At 47.1% G+C, this 15,019-nt stretch overlaps 1 protein-coding gene across 2 annotated transcripts in view; it reads left to right on the top strand.

Moving 5' to 3' along the window:
* Positions 1-389: 389 nt before the first annotated feature.
* Tpo (thyroid peroxidase) overlaps positions 390-15,019 on the top strand; it is a 40,710-nt gene continuing 26,080 nt past the window's right edge. The window contains exons 1-6 of one of the 2 annotated variants that reach the window (XR_015045203.1): positions 390-1,045; positions 3,583-3,841; positions 5,788-5,958; positions 9,442-9,679; positions 11,707-11,915; positions 13,209-13,379. Coding sequence is in view for 1 of the 2 variants with exons in the window: in XM_021179498.2 (XP_021035157.2) it covers positions 668-1,045; positions 3,583-3,841; positions 5,788-5,958; positions 9,442-9,679; positions 11,707-11,915; positions 13,209-13,379 (1,426 nt within the window). In the remaining variant the exon portion in view is untranslated. The remainder of the gene's footprint in view (positions 1,046-3,582; positions 3,842-5,787; positions 5,959-9,441; positions 9,680-11,706; positions 11,916-13,208; positions 13,380-15,019) is intronic. The other variant, XM_021179498.2, reaches the window with a different exon arrangement.

Below are 15,019 nucleotides of genomic sequence, written 5' to 3'. Positions count from 1 at the left end.
CAAGGCACCTCATTCAAGTTTCCAATGAGGCAGTGACCGAAGATGACCAGTACTCTGATTTTCTGCCGGTGTGGGGACAGTACATCGATCATGACATTGCTCTCACACCACAGAGCACTAGTACAGCAGCCTTCTGGGGAGGTGTCGACTGCCAGCTGACCTGTGAGAACCAAAATCCTTGCTTTCCCATACAGGTAATTTCCCTCAAGTCTTTATTGATTATGAAATGGCATGTGACTTTTCAAACACTAAACAGAAAAGCTTAACATAAATGCAAAGTCTCCTTTCCCCCATCCCCAGGAGCTTCCTACGTATTTACGCTCCTTGGACATTCAATGCACTCCTTTTACAATACCATTTTATGTGTGCAACTTATCCCATCACTCCCACACCATGCGGTGTGTATGCTCTAAACAGGTACTGTCACTCAGCAATAAGTATTACTCCTTGCCCATCACCTAATCAACACAAATTTATTTTATGATTTAAGATTCTAAAAGGGCACACGAGCTGAAAGTGACATCCAGTCTCCCCTTTGCCACAGCTTCCCTCAAACTCCTCAGGGACCACTGCATGCCTGCCTTTCTACCGCTCCTCAGCCGCTTGTGGCACTGGGGACCACGGTGCTCTCTTTGGCAACCTGTCTGCAGCCAATCCGAGGCAGCAGATGAATGGCTTGACCTCCTTCCTTGATGCTTCCACTGTGTACGGCAGCTCCCCTGGCGTTGAGAAGCAGCTGCGCAACTGGAGCAGCTCGGCAGGGCTGCTGCGTGTCAACACTCTCCACCTAGATGCTGGCCGTGCCTACCTGCCCTTCGCAACAGCCGCCTGTGCTCCAGAGCCTGGTACCCCACGCGCCAACCGCACGCCCTGCTTCCTGGCTGGAGATGGTCGCGCCAGTGAGGTCCCTGCCCTGGCAGCGGTGCACACCTTGTGGCTGCGCGAGCACAACCGCCTGGCTTCGGCCTTCAAGGCCATTAACAAGCATTGGAGCGCCAACACTGCCTACCAGGAGGCGCGCAAGGTGGTAGGGGCACTGCACCAGGTATGTGCCTCTCTCTGTGCACGGGCGGTACAAGACAGGAAAACCTGGATGCTCCTAAGATGTGTCCGCAGGGACATTGTGAGCCCAGGGGAGTATCTGGTGGGACCAACCATGGGCTTTCTTAGTTTCTGACAGTGTCACCTTGGGATATTTAAGTGGAAATGTCCAAAGCATAAGTTTATGTGAGCAAAGTGCTCCTACTACCAGGAGGGTCCTTGTGGCTTTGTTGTCCAAGCACTGGATCATCTATAGTAACTGTAAGCCACAGACCTCCTGCACCCACAACTGTACCCAGCAGTAGACCCTTCAATGGCTGCTGCCTGGTACTTGGAACTCACAGAGCCAAACAGGTTATAGCTCCAATACCCTTAGTAGCAGGCCTGTGAGGTGGGTAAGTAGATGGATTCTGGCTTACTTGTGTTTTGGTAATAATGAAGTTCCTAAGCATTTCTGTCACGTTAAGGTACAGTTGATTTTTCCATCTTTATTTTATGATTCTTTTTAAAAAACCAAAGGATCTTAAATGGAGATCCCTGTTGGTCATTGATCAGTTGTGCAAGAGAAAAATCATATTAGAAATCAATGCAGTGCTGACTTCACCGTCTCCCTGGGTTGTGATGGAGGACTGAGTCACTTTATACTAACCCTTTCCCAGGTCAGGTTAGAACAGGCTCTGTGCTGGGCACTTGACATCATGTCTGTGTCCTCACAGAGACCCTGTGGAGAAGATAGCTTCAATCTTGCCTAGCAAGGAATAGGAAGTGGGTGTTGTCCTCCTGTACATAGCTGCAAGAGACAGCCTGGAGCGACTGACCTACCATGGCCTTGGGCACCTGAGGACCAGGCACTAATCTTTGTGTTGCTGGGAGTAAGGAGAATATGAGCGTCCAGAGGACATGAAGGCAGGCAACATTCAGTGCTGGAACATCTTTACCAACCCACTGAAGTAGTCAAACACTCCAGGATACATGCATACACGGTAGTGGTAGTGCACATTGGGTTTCTGTCACCTCTGGTTAAGGAGTCATGTGCATGGTGAATATGGTATCTGTGCTCAGTATTTGTGTGCTTTGTGTGTCTGAGTGGCATTTGTCATGTGAGTTTAAATTGCGCCATGCATCTGTTCTGTGTGTATGTTTCTGTAGTGGGCTATATTTGTCTGTGTCCATTTATATTCATATCTGTGTATGTCTATGCTGTGCTGGGTTAGATAAAAAAAAAAAGTAGAAATGAGGTACACGACGAAACCTTGAAACTGAGGCTCATCATAAACTCCGAGTGCAAGGTGCTTCTCTGAGCAGCTCTACCTTTGCTTGGCAGGCATACGTAAACACATACTGTTGTTGTTTTAATCACTGTGGGCACCCTTAGCAGAATCTCACATCAGTATCTATGAAAGGAGAGAACCAAAGCAGTTTTGTATAGTAGCTTTCTAACATGATCAGATCCTCAAAGCCCTGCTGGCCAGACATTGACTTCTTTGTGCAGAGTGGGGTATCAGTCCATGACAACAGGCGCCCCCACCCCCCAAAGCTGGCTAGCTTCCCCTCGTCTTGTGAGATGAATCTGTGATGATTCTCTCCCTGGTCATGACTTCCAGACCTGGCCAATGGGAAGTTTCAGTTCATTTGGTGCTTCCCCGTCTCTGAAGATAAACTTCACAGGGACAGGGATTCAAGCCCTTACTTCATTCATCTTTCCTAGCAGCTGGAATGTGCAGGCAAGGGTAGCCGCCTCATGAGTATGCGCTGAGTTTCCCCAGAGGTGCGAGTCTCAGGGATCATCCCAGAAGTGCCTTTCCCTGCTGCCTCCTTTAGGGATCATATTGTCTAAGTGATGGTTGGCAAGTCATCCAAAGAAGGAAGGCCCAAGGGGCTGCTGCACACAGGTCCACAACTGGCTGTTCTCATGTACAAAACTGCTGTGGTGGGTGAGGGTCCTGGTTCCATGTTTCTCTACAGGATTTGAGGTGTGAATCACTGCTGTGTCCTTACATGAACTCAGTAGTTAACGATGGAGGGTTTAATTCTGCATATCTGAAGAACTTAGCTGACCTGGACATTAATCATCCAGTGGCCTGTTCTCAATAGGAAAGTGTTAATAACTTCAATGAACAGAAAAGATGCTCTCTAGATTTATATTATCATTCTCCTTGGTCTAGTGTCTCTTCTCTCCTCCTCCTCTTCCTCCTCCTCCTCCTTTTCTTCCTCCTCTTCCTCTTCTTCCTCCTCCTCCTTTTCTTCCTCCTCTTCCTCCTCCCTCCTCCTCCTCCTTTTTCCCCATCCCCCTCTCTTTATTACATTCCTGTGGGTTGTACTCTTGCCTGATGGGTATGTCCTTTCCCATACCTCTGCCTGAGTCTGTGGGCTATGTCCTCCTTTAGGAGCCTCACGAATCCTATGATGATCTGTCCTAAGGATACCCAGGCAGAATCCCTCCCTATTGCTTAATCTTTAACCTTCAGTTGACCTACAGGTAACCCTGGGCTATGTTGAACACCGTCCCTGCTCAGAGAACATATCTCTCCCCCTCTATAGATCATCACCATGAGGGATTATATCCCCAAAATCCTGGGTCCCGATGCCTTCAGGCAGTATGTGGGCCCCTATGAAGGCTACAACCCCACTGTGAACCCTACTGTGTCCAACATCTTCTCCACTGCTGCCTTTCGCTTTGGCCACGCCACAGTCCATCCACTGGTGAGACGGCTAAACACTGACTTCCAGGAGCACACAGAGCTCCCCAGGTTGCAGCTGCGTGATGTCTTCTTCAGACCCTGGAGGCTTATCCAGGAAGGTATGCCCATCCTCCTGACTTAATCCTACAGCTAAGCACAAGCCAGGGTAGCCCAGCCTGAGCCTTCACCTTCCAAGTTAGTGCTATCTAATTTATCAGTGTTTAAAGGGAATGAGTGTATTCAAAGCCTTTTCCCCATGTGTGTGAGTGTATGTGTGTGTGTGTGTGTGTGTGTGTGTGTGTGTGTATTCAAAGCCTTTTCCCCATATGTGTGTGTTTGTGTGTGTGTGTGTGTGAGAGAGAGAGAGAGAGAGAGAGAGAGAAGAGAGAGAGAGAGAGAGAGAGAGAGAGAGAGAGAGAGAGAGAGAGAGAAAGAGAGAGAGTTTCTCTGTGTTTCTGTGTGTTTCTGTGTGTCCAGGTGCATGTGTATGCAAATAGAGGCTGAAAGCCAGGCTTGGTGGTGTACACCTTTAATCCCAGCACTCTGGAGGCAGAGGCAGGCGGATTTCTGAGTTCAAGGCCAGCCTGGTCTACAAAGTGAGTTCCAGGATAGCCAGGGCTACACAGAGAAACCCTGTCTCAAAAAAAAAAAAAAAAAAAAAAAGGCAAATAGAGGCCGAAGGACAACCTCAGATGTAATCCTTAAGAAAGCAATTCACTTCCTTTGAGAAAAGGTCTTGAATTGACCTGAAGTTCACCAATTAAGATAGACTGACAAACAGCAAGCCACAGGAATCCCTGTCTTTGCCACAACAGCACCATAATTACAAGCACACAACCATCACACCCTACAATTATTCCCCTGGGTTCTGAGGAGCAAACCTGAGCTCTTATGCTTGCTGTGCATCTCACTTTACCCACTGAGCCATACCCCCACCCTGCCCCCCACTCCCAGTCCAGCCCAGCGTTCTAAGTTTTTTAAAAGGTGACATGTTCGTGAGAAACGCCTTGACTCACATCTGGAGCTCAGGATAGATTATCCAGGTAGAGTATGCTCTCTTTGTGTTTGGAGACAGAGAAGTAAAAGTGTCCTGGTGGTCATGCCTCATAGATGGTGCTGTCATTTCTTACCCATTAAGCACTATGCCCGTTTTCTAGTGAGACCAGCACTGTGAGCTGCAGAGGATGCTGGCATTTGTAAACAAAAACAAAAACAAAGAACAAGCAAACAACAGTAACAACAAAACCCTGCAGCTCTCTGGCTCTTCTCTGGAGGATTGTTTTCATGCTTCCCCACATCTTTCATTCTGCCCATCCCCACCCCCATGTTCATCCTGCCCCTCTGATCATTTCTAACCTGGCTCCAAAGTAGATGCAGAGACAGGTTGGAGGGAAGAGATGATGGCAGCTGACATCATTTCCCTCACCACTGATAATCACGTTGCTTTCATGCAGACCATGAGAAGGGAGGTTTTGGGGATCTTCCCAAGTCACTCTACCCAGTTCAAGATGTATTAAACATTTGCCATTGTGTGGGGGGTAGAGGGAGGGAGGTAACCCAAGGGAACTGGCCTCTCAGTAGATGTTATTGCATGTAACTCTGGATTCGTGCAGCTAAGGAGGGCGAGACCTGAGAAATGGCTGCTTTGCTTCCTTTGAGGCCCTCTGGGAGGATGGCCCAGACTTCAGTGGATTATAGAGCAAGGTTTCTGAGAAACTGAGAGTTGGCCAGAGCAGGCCACATCTTACTGCTCCAGGCAGTGGAGGCCAGTGAGGATTTCCTCTGACTCTCAACATTCTGCTGCTGAGAAGTGACTAATAATGAGCCCCAGTAACATAACCTTGCTTACGTCCCTGAGGTGCTGAAGGTGCATCCTTGGCACATGGTGGCTATTAATAGCAGTGTCCTAAAGAACCTGGAAATCTTGGGATCACGTAAGGTAATTTTGTGAAGGTACACAGACATTTACCAGTAAATGTGCCTTATAACTGAGAATCCATCCTGGGTCCCCAGAACTCAGCAGGGCCCTGGGGACCTCTCTTGATTTGTACGTGGTGTCTTTCAGGTGGTTTGGATCCTATAGTGAGAGGCCTCCTGGCAAGACCAGCCAAGCTGCAAGTCCAGGGGCAGCTGATGAATGAGGAGCTGACCGAGAGGCTCTTTGTGCTGTCTAACGTGGGCACCTTGGATCTGGCATCACTGAACTTGCAGAGAGGCCGGGACCATGGCTTACCAGGTTGGTCGGTCTAGAGATGGTGTGGCTCAGTGTGTGCCAAAGGAAGAACTCTCGGGCTCAGTCTCTGGTATAAAGCAAAATGACCAATGCACTGCCAGTTTCAGAGGAGTAGATTTGTAGGTTTTGTTTGTTTACTTGATTGTTTGGTTAGTGTTTGTGCTTTTAGATAAGGTTTTGGATGTAGCTCATGCTAGCTTCGAACTCATGATCCTTCTGCTCCAGCCTCCCAGGTAAGTGGGATTATAGGTATGTACCAAGCCTGTCACTAACTACATAGCTGTATGTAGACTGACTCCCCACAAACGCCACAGAAGAGTCTGTGCCTCTATCTGTGAAATGTGTTTGAGATGTCTTTTCTGATGTGTTTCCTTGTATTCTCTGAGGAAAAGTCCCAGTCTGCAAAGGGCTTCCAACTACAGAACTACAAAGGCTCTCCCAGGACCCTCATGGAGTCAGCACCACACAAGTCCATGGAGCACTCAGGGTTCCCACACTGATGCCTGGCCTAACTCAGAGGCACACTCACAGGGCCAGTGGCCAGTGTCCTCTGCCCTATGACTATGTGTGAGAAAAGGCCCTATTTGCAGATGCTATGACCCAGGCTGCCATTCTGAAGCTCTGACTGCGGAGTCCAATGCAGTTGATTTCATCCTTCTGAGTCACTTTTTCCCTCATTGCAGCCTTCAAAGGGACTGTAGCAGCTTGGATCTGGAGAGCGTGTATATACTGGGAAGTTATAGAAAGGGTACCCTCTGTGTGTGCTGGCAGGCCGCATACCCTCTGTACTTCACCCTGAGCTCTGGGTGTACTTGCTTTCTCCGAGCTGTTGAAGTCTATTTCTGCTGCTTACAGCCCCTGAGAAATCTCTCTTCCAATATTCAAGTGTAATTCATCTGCTCTTTGTGCTTCAATTGTCCTGAAAGTAAATGATCGTTCAAGTGGATATTTAATGAAGTAACTCCTATACTTCCCCAGCCTCTGCAGTAACCAGTGGGAATATATGTTTTCATATAAATCGAATTCACCGATTTTATTTTGCTTGCCATGAGATTATGGGATCTGTGAGGGTCTGGCCTAAAGCAGCCCATAATGGAGTCAAAATGCTATGGGACGTGTCAGGACTCAGGAGACAGGAAAGGAGAAAGCTGTCATCTTGCTAGATGGCTCCTGAGAGACATGATTGAGGTGACCCAACTGAAATTAGAGAACAAAGAGAGGACTTCCTGGTGCGCCACCACTTACCAGGTCCAGCTTTGTACAGCAGACACTGAATTGAGATAGAGCAATCTTCTTGACCAGGAAGCTCAGAAGTCATTACTATAAAAATGTAGTATGATGTTTGGCTGCATCAAATACCAATGCAGACACTCCCCCTACACACACACGCACGAGCACACACACACACACACACACACACACACACACACACACACACACACAGCTACATTAAACAGACTCCAGCTTCTCCTGAATCAGAATGGAGGGAGCTGCCATCGTCACGCTCCCACCAATACCATCGGATGGCAGTGCTCATAATCCACAGACTTTAAATCTCACTGGTGATTTTTCCTCACTTTGGCTTTTATTTGCTGTCACATGTTACCTCTGTGTTTTTCCCTGTAGCTAGGGGCTCTCACACCCCATTCAATGGCTCAGCAAGGCTCTTGTCACTCCAGCATCACTTCCCAGACTCTGCACGATCATTTCTTCAGATTCTACCTTATCCACACATGGGGTTCACCATGAGTCCTCAAAGTATTTATCCCATTAATGCCTCGTCACCCCTATGGAGACCTGGCCTAGTCCTCAATGCATTTCTCTGTGTGTGTTTATACAATACGTGCTGAGCGTCAAGGTGCAGAAAGCAGTGAAAATAACACAAGGCAGACTCTAACAGAATGCTGATGGCAGGATGGGCAGGTGAAGGGAGTGACAAGGAACTGCTGCCTGCTCAGTGCCTCAGGGCGGAGTCCCACAGCAGACTGTGGCTGGCATCTCCCATCACTGTCAGGAGGAAGAGAGACTTCTGGAAGAAGTCCAGATGAGGAGGATGAGGCCAAAGGCAGCCTGTAAGGAGGGTACTGGAAGATGATGTCATGTATCCAGTGAAGAAAGCAGCCCAGCAGAGCCAGAGCACTACCTGTAGGGTCAATGGGGAGTGAGAGATGCTGGGACCATGAGGCCAGGGATGGCCTTTTCCAGCAATGATGAAATCATCCTCAAGCTGTGAGGAGCCGCCCTCACATTCGCCATTATAAGATGGCGCTGACACCCGTGTTCTAAGTAGTAAACAAGCAAGCTGCGCATGTGCCAGGGTAGCTTTCCACTCCATGTGCTCTGCCTTCCCCGTGACAACTCCGGTCGATGGGCTGCAGCCAATCAGGGAGCGACACGTCCGAGGCGGAGGACAATCCTCCATAAAAGGGATGGGGCTCCTCCATTTTCCGCTCTCTTCTCCACTGGCTCCTGAAGAAGTGAGCATCAAGCAGGTAGAGAATCTGCAGAGACAGTCACATGAAGAAAGATAGGCATGTACATATGTGTGTTCTGTGTGTGTTTGTGTGTTTGTCTGTCTTTCTGTCTGAGTGTGTAAGATAGTGTCTGTGAGTATATATAAGAGAGTGTGTGTCTGTGAGTGTGTCTGTGTAAGAGAATATGTGCTTGTGTGTGTATAAGAGAGTGAATATGTATACAATAGAGTGTGTGTCTGTGAATGTATATGTGTGAGTGAGTGGGTGAGTGAGTGAGTGAGTGAGTGTATAAGAGAGTGTGTGTCTTGTTGTGTGGATATATGTGTATAAGATAGCATGTTTCTATGTGTGAAAGAGAAACTGTGTCTGTGTAAGAGGGTATGTGTTTATAAGTGTGTATGTGTATGTATGTGTGAGGAGTACATGTGTATAAGAGTATGTTAGTGAGTGAGTGTGTATAAGAGGGTATGTGAGTGAGTGTGCCTAAGAGAGTGTCTGTGTTTATGAATGTATATGTAAAAGTGTCTATGTTTGTATGTGTATGTATGCGTGAGGGAGACAGAAACAGAGGGAGAAACAGAGAGAGACAGAGACAGAGAGAGGAGATTCCTGGTGTGCTCCTGTTCTCCACGAGCTCTCAGTGCCCTTCTGGAGCATCCTCAGCTCTGAAAGCAGTGTGACCTGCCAGCAGAGTTCTGCAGGGAAAGACTGGCCAGTCAGAGTATAACTCCACTAAAGAGTTTTGACCTGGTACCCTTTCTAACTCCAATTCACATTCACCCCCCAAAACACACTCATTGTAAGAGCTTCTAGTCTATGCTATATAGTCTGTCCTGTTGAACTCCATAGCACTGAATGTCATGCCACAACAGCAGGGTCACTCTGCAGCAGGGACTAGCAGACAGGGCTGTATTTCTGCAACCCTGGCTTCCAGGGGTCAGCAGAACCCATGGGTAGACTGGTCAAGCTTAAATCCCTGTAAAGTCAGACCTATGCTCTCTTTCTTGTACAGACTATAATGAATGGAGAGAGTTCTGTGGCTTGTCACGCCTGGAGACACCAGCTGAGCTGAACAAGGCCATTGCCAACAGAAGCATGGTCAACAAGATAATGGACTTATACAAGCATGCTGACAACATTGACGTCTGGTTGGGAGGCTTGGCTGAAAAGTTCTTGCCGGGGGCCCGCACTGGTCCACTGTTTGCATGTATCATTGGGAAGCAGATGAAGGCTCTGAGGGATGGGGACAGGTCAGTACCTGTGGCAAAGTATTTGTGGTATGCACTCTGGGCATAACACAGGGCTCCATATTAGACTTGAATGGAGAAGTAAGGTCTGGGCTCAAGTGCTTAAGTGACCCTGGACAGGTTTTCTCTCAAATGTATCATCCTTGATGATAAAATGAAGTTGTCACCACACAAAAGGACCACAAGACATAAAGAATATCTTGTTCACTTAAAAACATGACCATTGTTTTCCCATACTTCTAGTCATGAGGATGAAAAGGCATGTAACTCAAACTGTGACAACCTAAAGCTTCCATCTTTGACCATTCTCTGGCACCACACATACTGAATGCATGGGCCTGCCTTGGTGACTGTGTGGACCCCTGCTAGTGCCCTGGAGCAGTCTCCAGCCAAACAGACTCAGTCCTGCTTCTCCACTGTGCCTTGACCTCCATCACCTCACAGTTGCCTGTCCTTGCACTTCCTCCTTCCTCCTTTCTCCTTCCTCCTTCCTCCTTCCTCCTTCCTCCACTTTAACCTAAAATTTTGTACGTCCTGCACCCAGAGGAGGTTAGGGAAGCAGAGTCATTTATCAGTGCGCCCCATGGTATGACACCAGAGAGTGACCAGCAGAGTGCGAACCATGAGCCATTACAATTATGGAGCCACACATTAAAAAACAATGAATCATTTCTTTCTGGTATCTTTTAAGTAAGCAACTCTATCTATCTATCTATCTATCTATCTATCTATCTATCTATCTATCTATCTAATGTATATGAGCATACTGCAGCTGTCTTCAGACACAACAGAAGAGAACACTACAGATGATGGTTGTGAGCCAACCATGTGGTTGTTGGGAATTGGACTCAGAACCTCTGGAAGAGCAATCAGTGCTCTTAACCTCTGTGTCATCTCTCCAGCCCTCATTCTGGTATTTTTAAAAGTTCCCACATACTGGATTCTCTCTTTGCCTGCCTCCTCCTCCATCCATCCCTCTCTCCCCATTAGAGTGCTTTTCAGGCATAGCTCAGATTTTAGCCACGCCCTTCATACTCTTTCATTGCCTTTGCTAGAAATGTTAGCCATTAATTTCTAGGATACAGCATTTCTCACACCTTCGACACCTGGAAGAAATCCTGGAAGTTTTTTTTTATCTTCCTTGAAACTGTGTCTTTAGAAAAATGATGTGGCTTGACATAATTAGGACAGGAGAAGACACAAGCTTGGTAGGCAGCTCATTTCCTAAGCTCCCTTGAGTATGACATGACTTTTGGGTCATGTTCAATGGCAAAGTCCAAGAGCCTCTGGCAGATGTTAGAGTGATGCTGGGATTTTTCACCCTAGTGTTTATGACTGGATGTCTCCAAAAAGCAAAACTCCAGTCAACCAAGTGGAGAATCTGTCCAGGCATGTCTCTGATGTCTGATTCTCACGAGCCTTGCGTGTTGTGGCTACCCTATGACAGGATTCTCCATGGGGATGTTCAGTGCATGAGGAAACAGAAATAAAGGAGGCTCTTTCACGTGCTGTCCAATACATCTGGGGTCCTTTTGCAGGTTTCAGCTCCTTCTCCCCTCTTAAGGGAATGTGTTCCCAAGTAAGAATGAAGACATGGTTTATACGGTAAAGGGCTATGGAAAATTGGAGCTTTGTCCATGATATTGATATTCTGAGAACTAACATTATTTTCTTTCTCTCTGATGTCCCTGGTTTGGGGGTGGGATAGGAACAAGAATCAAACTTGGACCTTGGGCTGAGCAGCACCTCTCCCAGTGGCTGATGTTGCTGTTGCTGCCCTTGCTTCTGAGGCAGAGCTGCACCCATACAGACTCAGGATAGCCATTCCAATACAAGTTTGACAGCTTGTGTCCCCTCCCACAGACAGCCTCATGCCCTCATTTTCTCCTCCAAGTCTCTGATGCCAGATTCTCATGAGCCCTGTGTGCTGTGGCTACCCTATGACAGGATTCTCCATGGGGGTGTCAAGTGCATGAGGAAACAGAAATAGCAGAGCATGCCACCCCACTCACATGCCCTCTCCTGTGTAGGTTTTGGTGGGAGAACAGCCATGTCTTCACAGATGCTCAGAGGCAGGAACTAGAAAAGCATTCACTACCTCGGGTCATCTGTGACAACACTGGACTCACCAGAGTACCTGTGGATGCCTTCCGTATTGGAAAGTTCCCCCAAGACTTTGAATCCTGTGAGGACATCCCGAGCATGGACCTCGAACTATGGAGGGAGACCTTCCCACAAGGTAACTCCAAGCCTCTTGTTATTTTATTGTGACACTAATGTCAGTTTAACCTCTCAAAGAGACCAATTTTAAACCTGTCCTGCTGAGAAAGTACCAACGAGACTGAGCCTTGTCTTCTCCTATAGAATGGTAGCACCCCCAGCAAAACCAAAGAATCAGAGCAGAGAGGTCTGCCACCGTTGGCAAGCCTGTGTTCTATCTAGGTTCATACACTGTGCTTGGGAATGGCTGGGAACTGGCAACCCTCAGATCCTCCTCCTGTCATGGGCTTTGTGCCCATGAGATTTGAGCATTCCTCTAGAGTTCTGGCAACCATGGATGAGAACAGAGCCTCCTGGGATCCTGCTGGCTCAGTCTTCCTGGCTAAGGAGCAGCAGATGAGCTTTCATTTAAAAGCAAGTAGTGACTGACATTTGGCTACATAGAAAAGATGTAAGACTGAGCCGGGACCTACAGATTCTGAATGTTTAATTAGCAAAGTAAATGTTCTCACCTTGTTTTTAGCTCTATACATGCTTAGGACAGACTGAATTATATCTCATGAATTACCACTGACTCAGAATATTTATTATTTTCACATGTATGCAGGTGTATGTGTGTGGTGTATGTATATTGTGTGGATCTTGCATGTGTTTGGGTGCACATTTGTGAACACATGCATCTGGAGACCTGAAGCTGACGTTGAGTGTTCTCAATCTAGATTCATCTTACTTTATTGTGGCATGATCTCCCACTGATTGTAGAACTCCCTGGTCTGGCTAGCCAGGTTGCTCTGGGAGTTCCTTGTCTTTGCCTCTTGTGTTCTGGGATTGTGGTCAGATTGCCATGCTCAGCCAGACACGGGCTCTGGATACCCAAACTCTGATCCTCACACTTGCACAACAAGCAATTCACCCACTGAGGAATTTTCTCAACCACACAAAGTATTTACTCTTTCATTAACTATGACATCAGATTTGTGCCATGTAAGACTTGGCTTCAAGTGGGAGCAGAGGAATTAGCTACATGGCAGGCATTTCTTTAAGGCCTAGAACCCATTTGCCAAAAGAAATGCAGGGATGCCAATTGAGAATGACACACAGACAAACTTATTAACCACTTCCATCCCAGGCTAAGAAATGACCAAGGAAACCTCTCTGAAGCCTCCATCTCCAAATGTAATGCTATGCAGATACAGGGTATTGGGATGTAAAATTTTAATGAAAAGGTGCAGCTCTGCCCACAGTAGGGCTGGTGGTCTAGAGTCTTTCTTTCTGGTGGCCTTACTGCATTTTGACCTTCCACATTCCGCAGATGACAAGTGTGTCTTCCCAGAGAAGGTGGACAATGGGAACTTTGTGCACTGTGAAGAGTCTGGGAAGCTGGTACTTGTATACTCCTGTTTCCATGGATACAAGCTGCAGGGCCAGGAACAGGTCACATGTACCCAGAACGGATGGGACTCCGAACCTCCTGTCTGTAAAGGTCAGTGGTGTCACGTGGTGTGGTTAACAATAATTACAATACAATCTATTTCCCTGTGAAAAACATCAGATCCTTTAGCAAAGCATTACTCTGAGCACAGGTATCCCTAGAGCTGACCTGGCACTGAGGAGAAAGAATGTCTTTCTGTTGTCCATATCTCATTGCTTTCTCCAGATGGCAAAACATGGAGACAGTCACTTCAAATCTGGACTCATGGTGATTTCAACAAGGAGGGAAGAAAAGGAGCTAATAAGTTCTAGACAAGGTTAGGGACAGAATTTTCAGACCCTTTTCCCCAAATGAAATAGCAGAGAAGGTTCTCACTCCTGGTACCCATAGAAAGACCCAGAACTATCACGCCTTGGAGCACTGCCTTCCCAGCTGTGTTCTTGGCCTCCTCAGGCTCAGGAAATCAATTTCCTGAGAGCAGAAGGAAGCAGGCACTCTCAGGTCCTACTGTAAGGTCTCCCCTGACTTCCTCCATCCACTTCTCTCTTATGACTGTGCAGAGTAGGAATCCCCCCCCCAATATGGTTGGGAAGCTGGCAAGAGTGTTAGCCTCTTGAGGAAACGCCTGAGTCCTGGGTTTTGTCTGCAGAGACAAGTCTGTGAGAAAGGATACACCCAGGCTCTAGTTCCCTGCCAATGAGACTTATTGATACCTTAGGGAAAGATTTTAAGTAAAATCTTTCAGTTTTACTTAAAATCTGCCTCCTATAAGTAGCACTTCTGCCAGGGGCATGGAGCAGTGAAAGAAGACACAGAGGCCCTGCTTTTAGAGAAAATATATTGTCTCAGTGTCTGTCAGTCACATCAATAATAGATTCCTGAACAGGAGACAGAGCCTGCATTCCAAGTGTTCCCACAGAATGGGAGACATTTAGCAAAGTCTCTGAATGCAGAGGTGATATCATGAAAGAACTTGGCTGGTTTGCAAACAGAGATAAAAATCCAAAGTTTTGTTTTCTTTTTAAGAGCTATGGAAAGCTGGTATGACTCGGTGAACATGACAGACACCTCTTAACTCCCACATCCAGTTTCTGAGGCTGAGCTTCAGTTTGCATCTCCTTTGGCACAAGGATGAGCATTTCATTTTAACTTTGAAACCCATAGTGGTTTTCTCTTGAAAGGTTATAATGTTAATCACTTTTAAACCCTGAATAATAAAGAAGAGGGTCAAGGCTCAGCCTTGGCCATGATTGACTCCTGTGTTCTGCACACCATGACAGACAGTCATGTTGGGTTCCCCCAGTGCATAACTGTAGTCTAAGACCAGGACAAGGAAGAGAGGAAGCAGAGATAGGAAAATTGTCTGGCAGCCTGGTGAACTAGTTGCCCAGGAATCAATGGGTCTGAAGCCTACCAAGTAAGAGATGAAAGCTACTGAAAGAATACACTAATCTGACCTGGATCCTGGGATGTAAACCAACAATTCCACTCCCCCAGACTTGTACCAGTAGAAAGTGGGCTGTGAAGGCCCAGAGCTGACAGACTCCCCAGTTCTGTTTAGGATCTGATCATGAGCCACAGTGGACCAGGGAACAAGGCCAAGGACTTTATCACTCAGAACACAGAGATTCTCTCCCAGAAGACAGAATGCCCGTGGAAAGAATGATAGAAGACCAGATGTTCTATGAAGT

The sequence above is a fragment of the Mus caroli genome, unplaced genomic scaffold (assembly GCF_978045245.1).
Source record: "Mus caroli unplaced genomic scaffold, Mus_caroli_1 scaffold_14, whole genome shotgun sequence".
NCBI lineage: Eukaryota > Metazoa > Chordata > Mammalia > Rodentia > Muridae > Mus > Mus caroli.
This window is presented reverse-complemented; position numbering and strand designations above follow the sequence as displayed.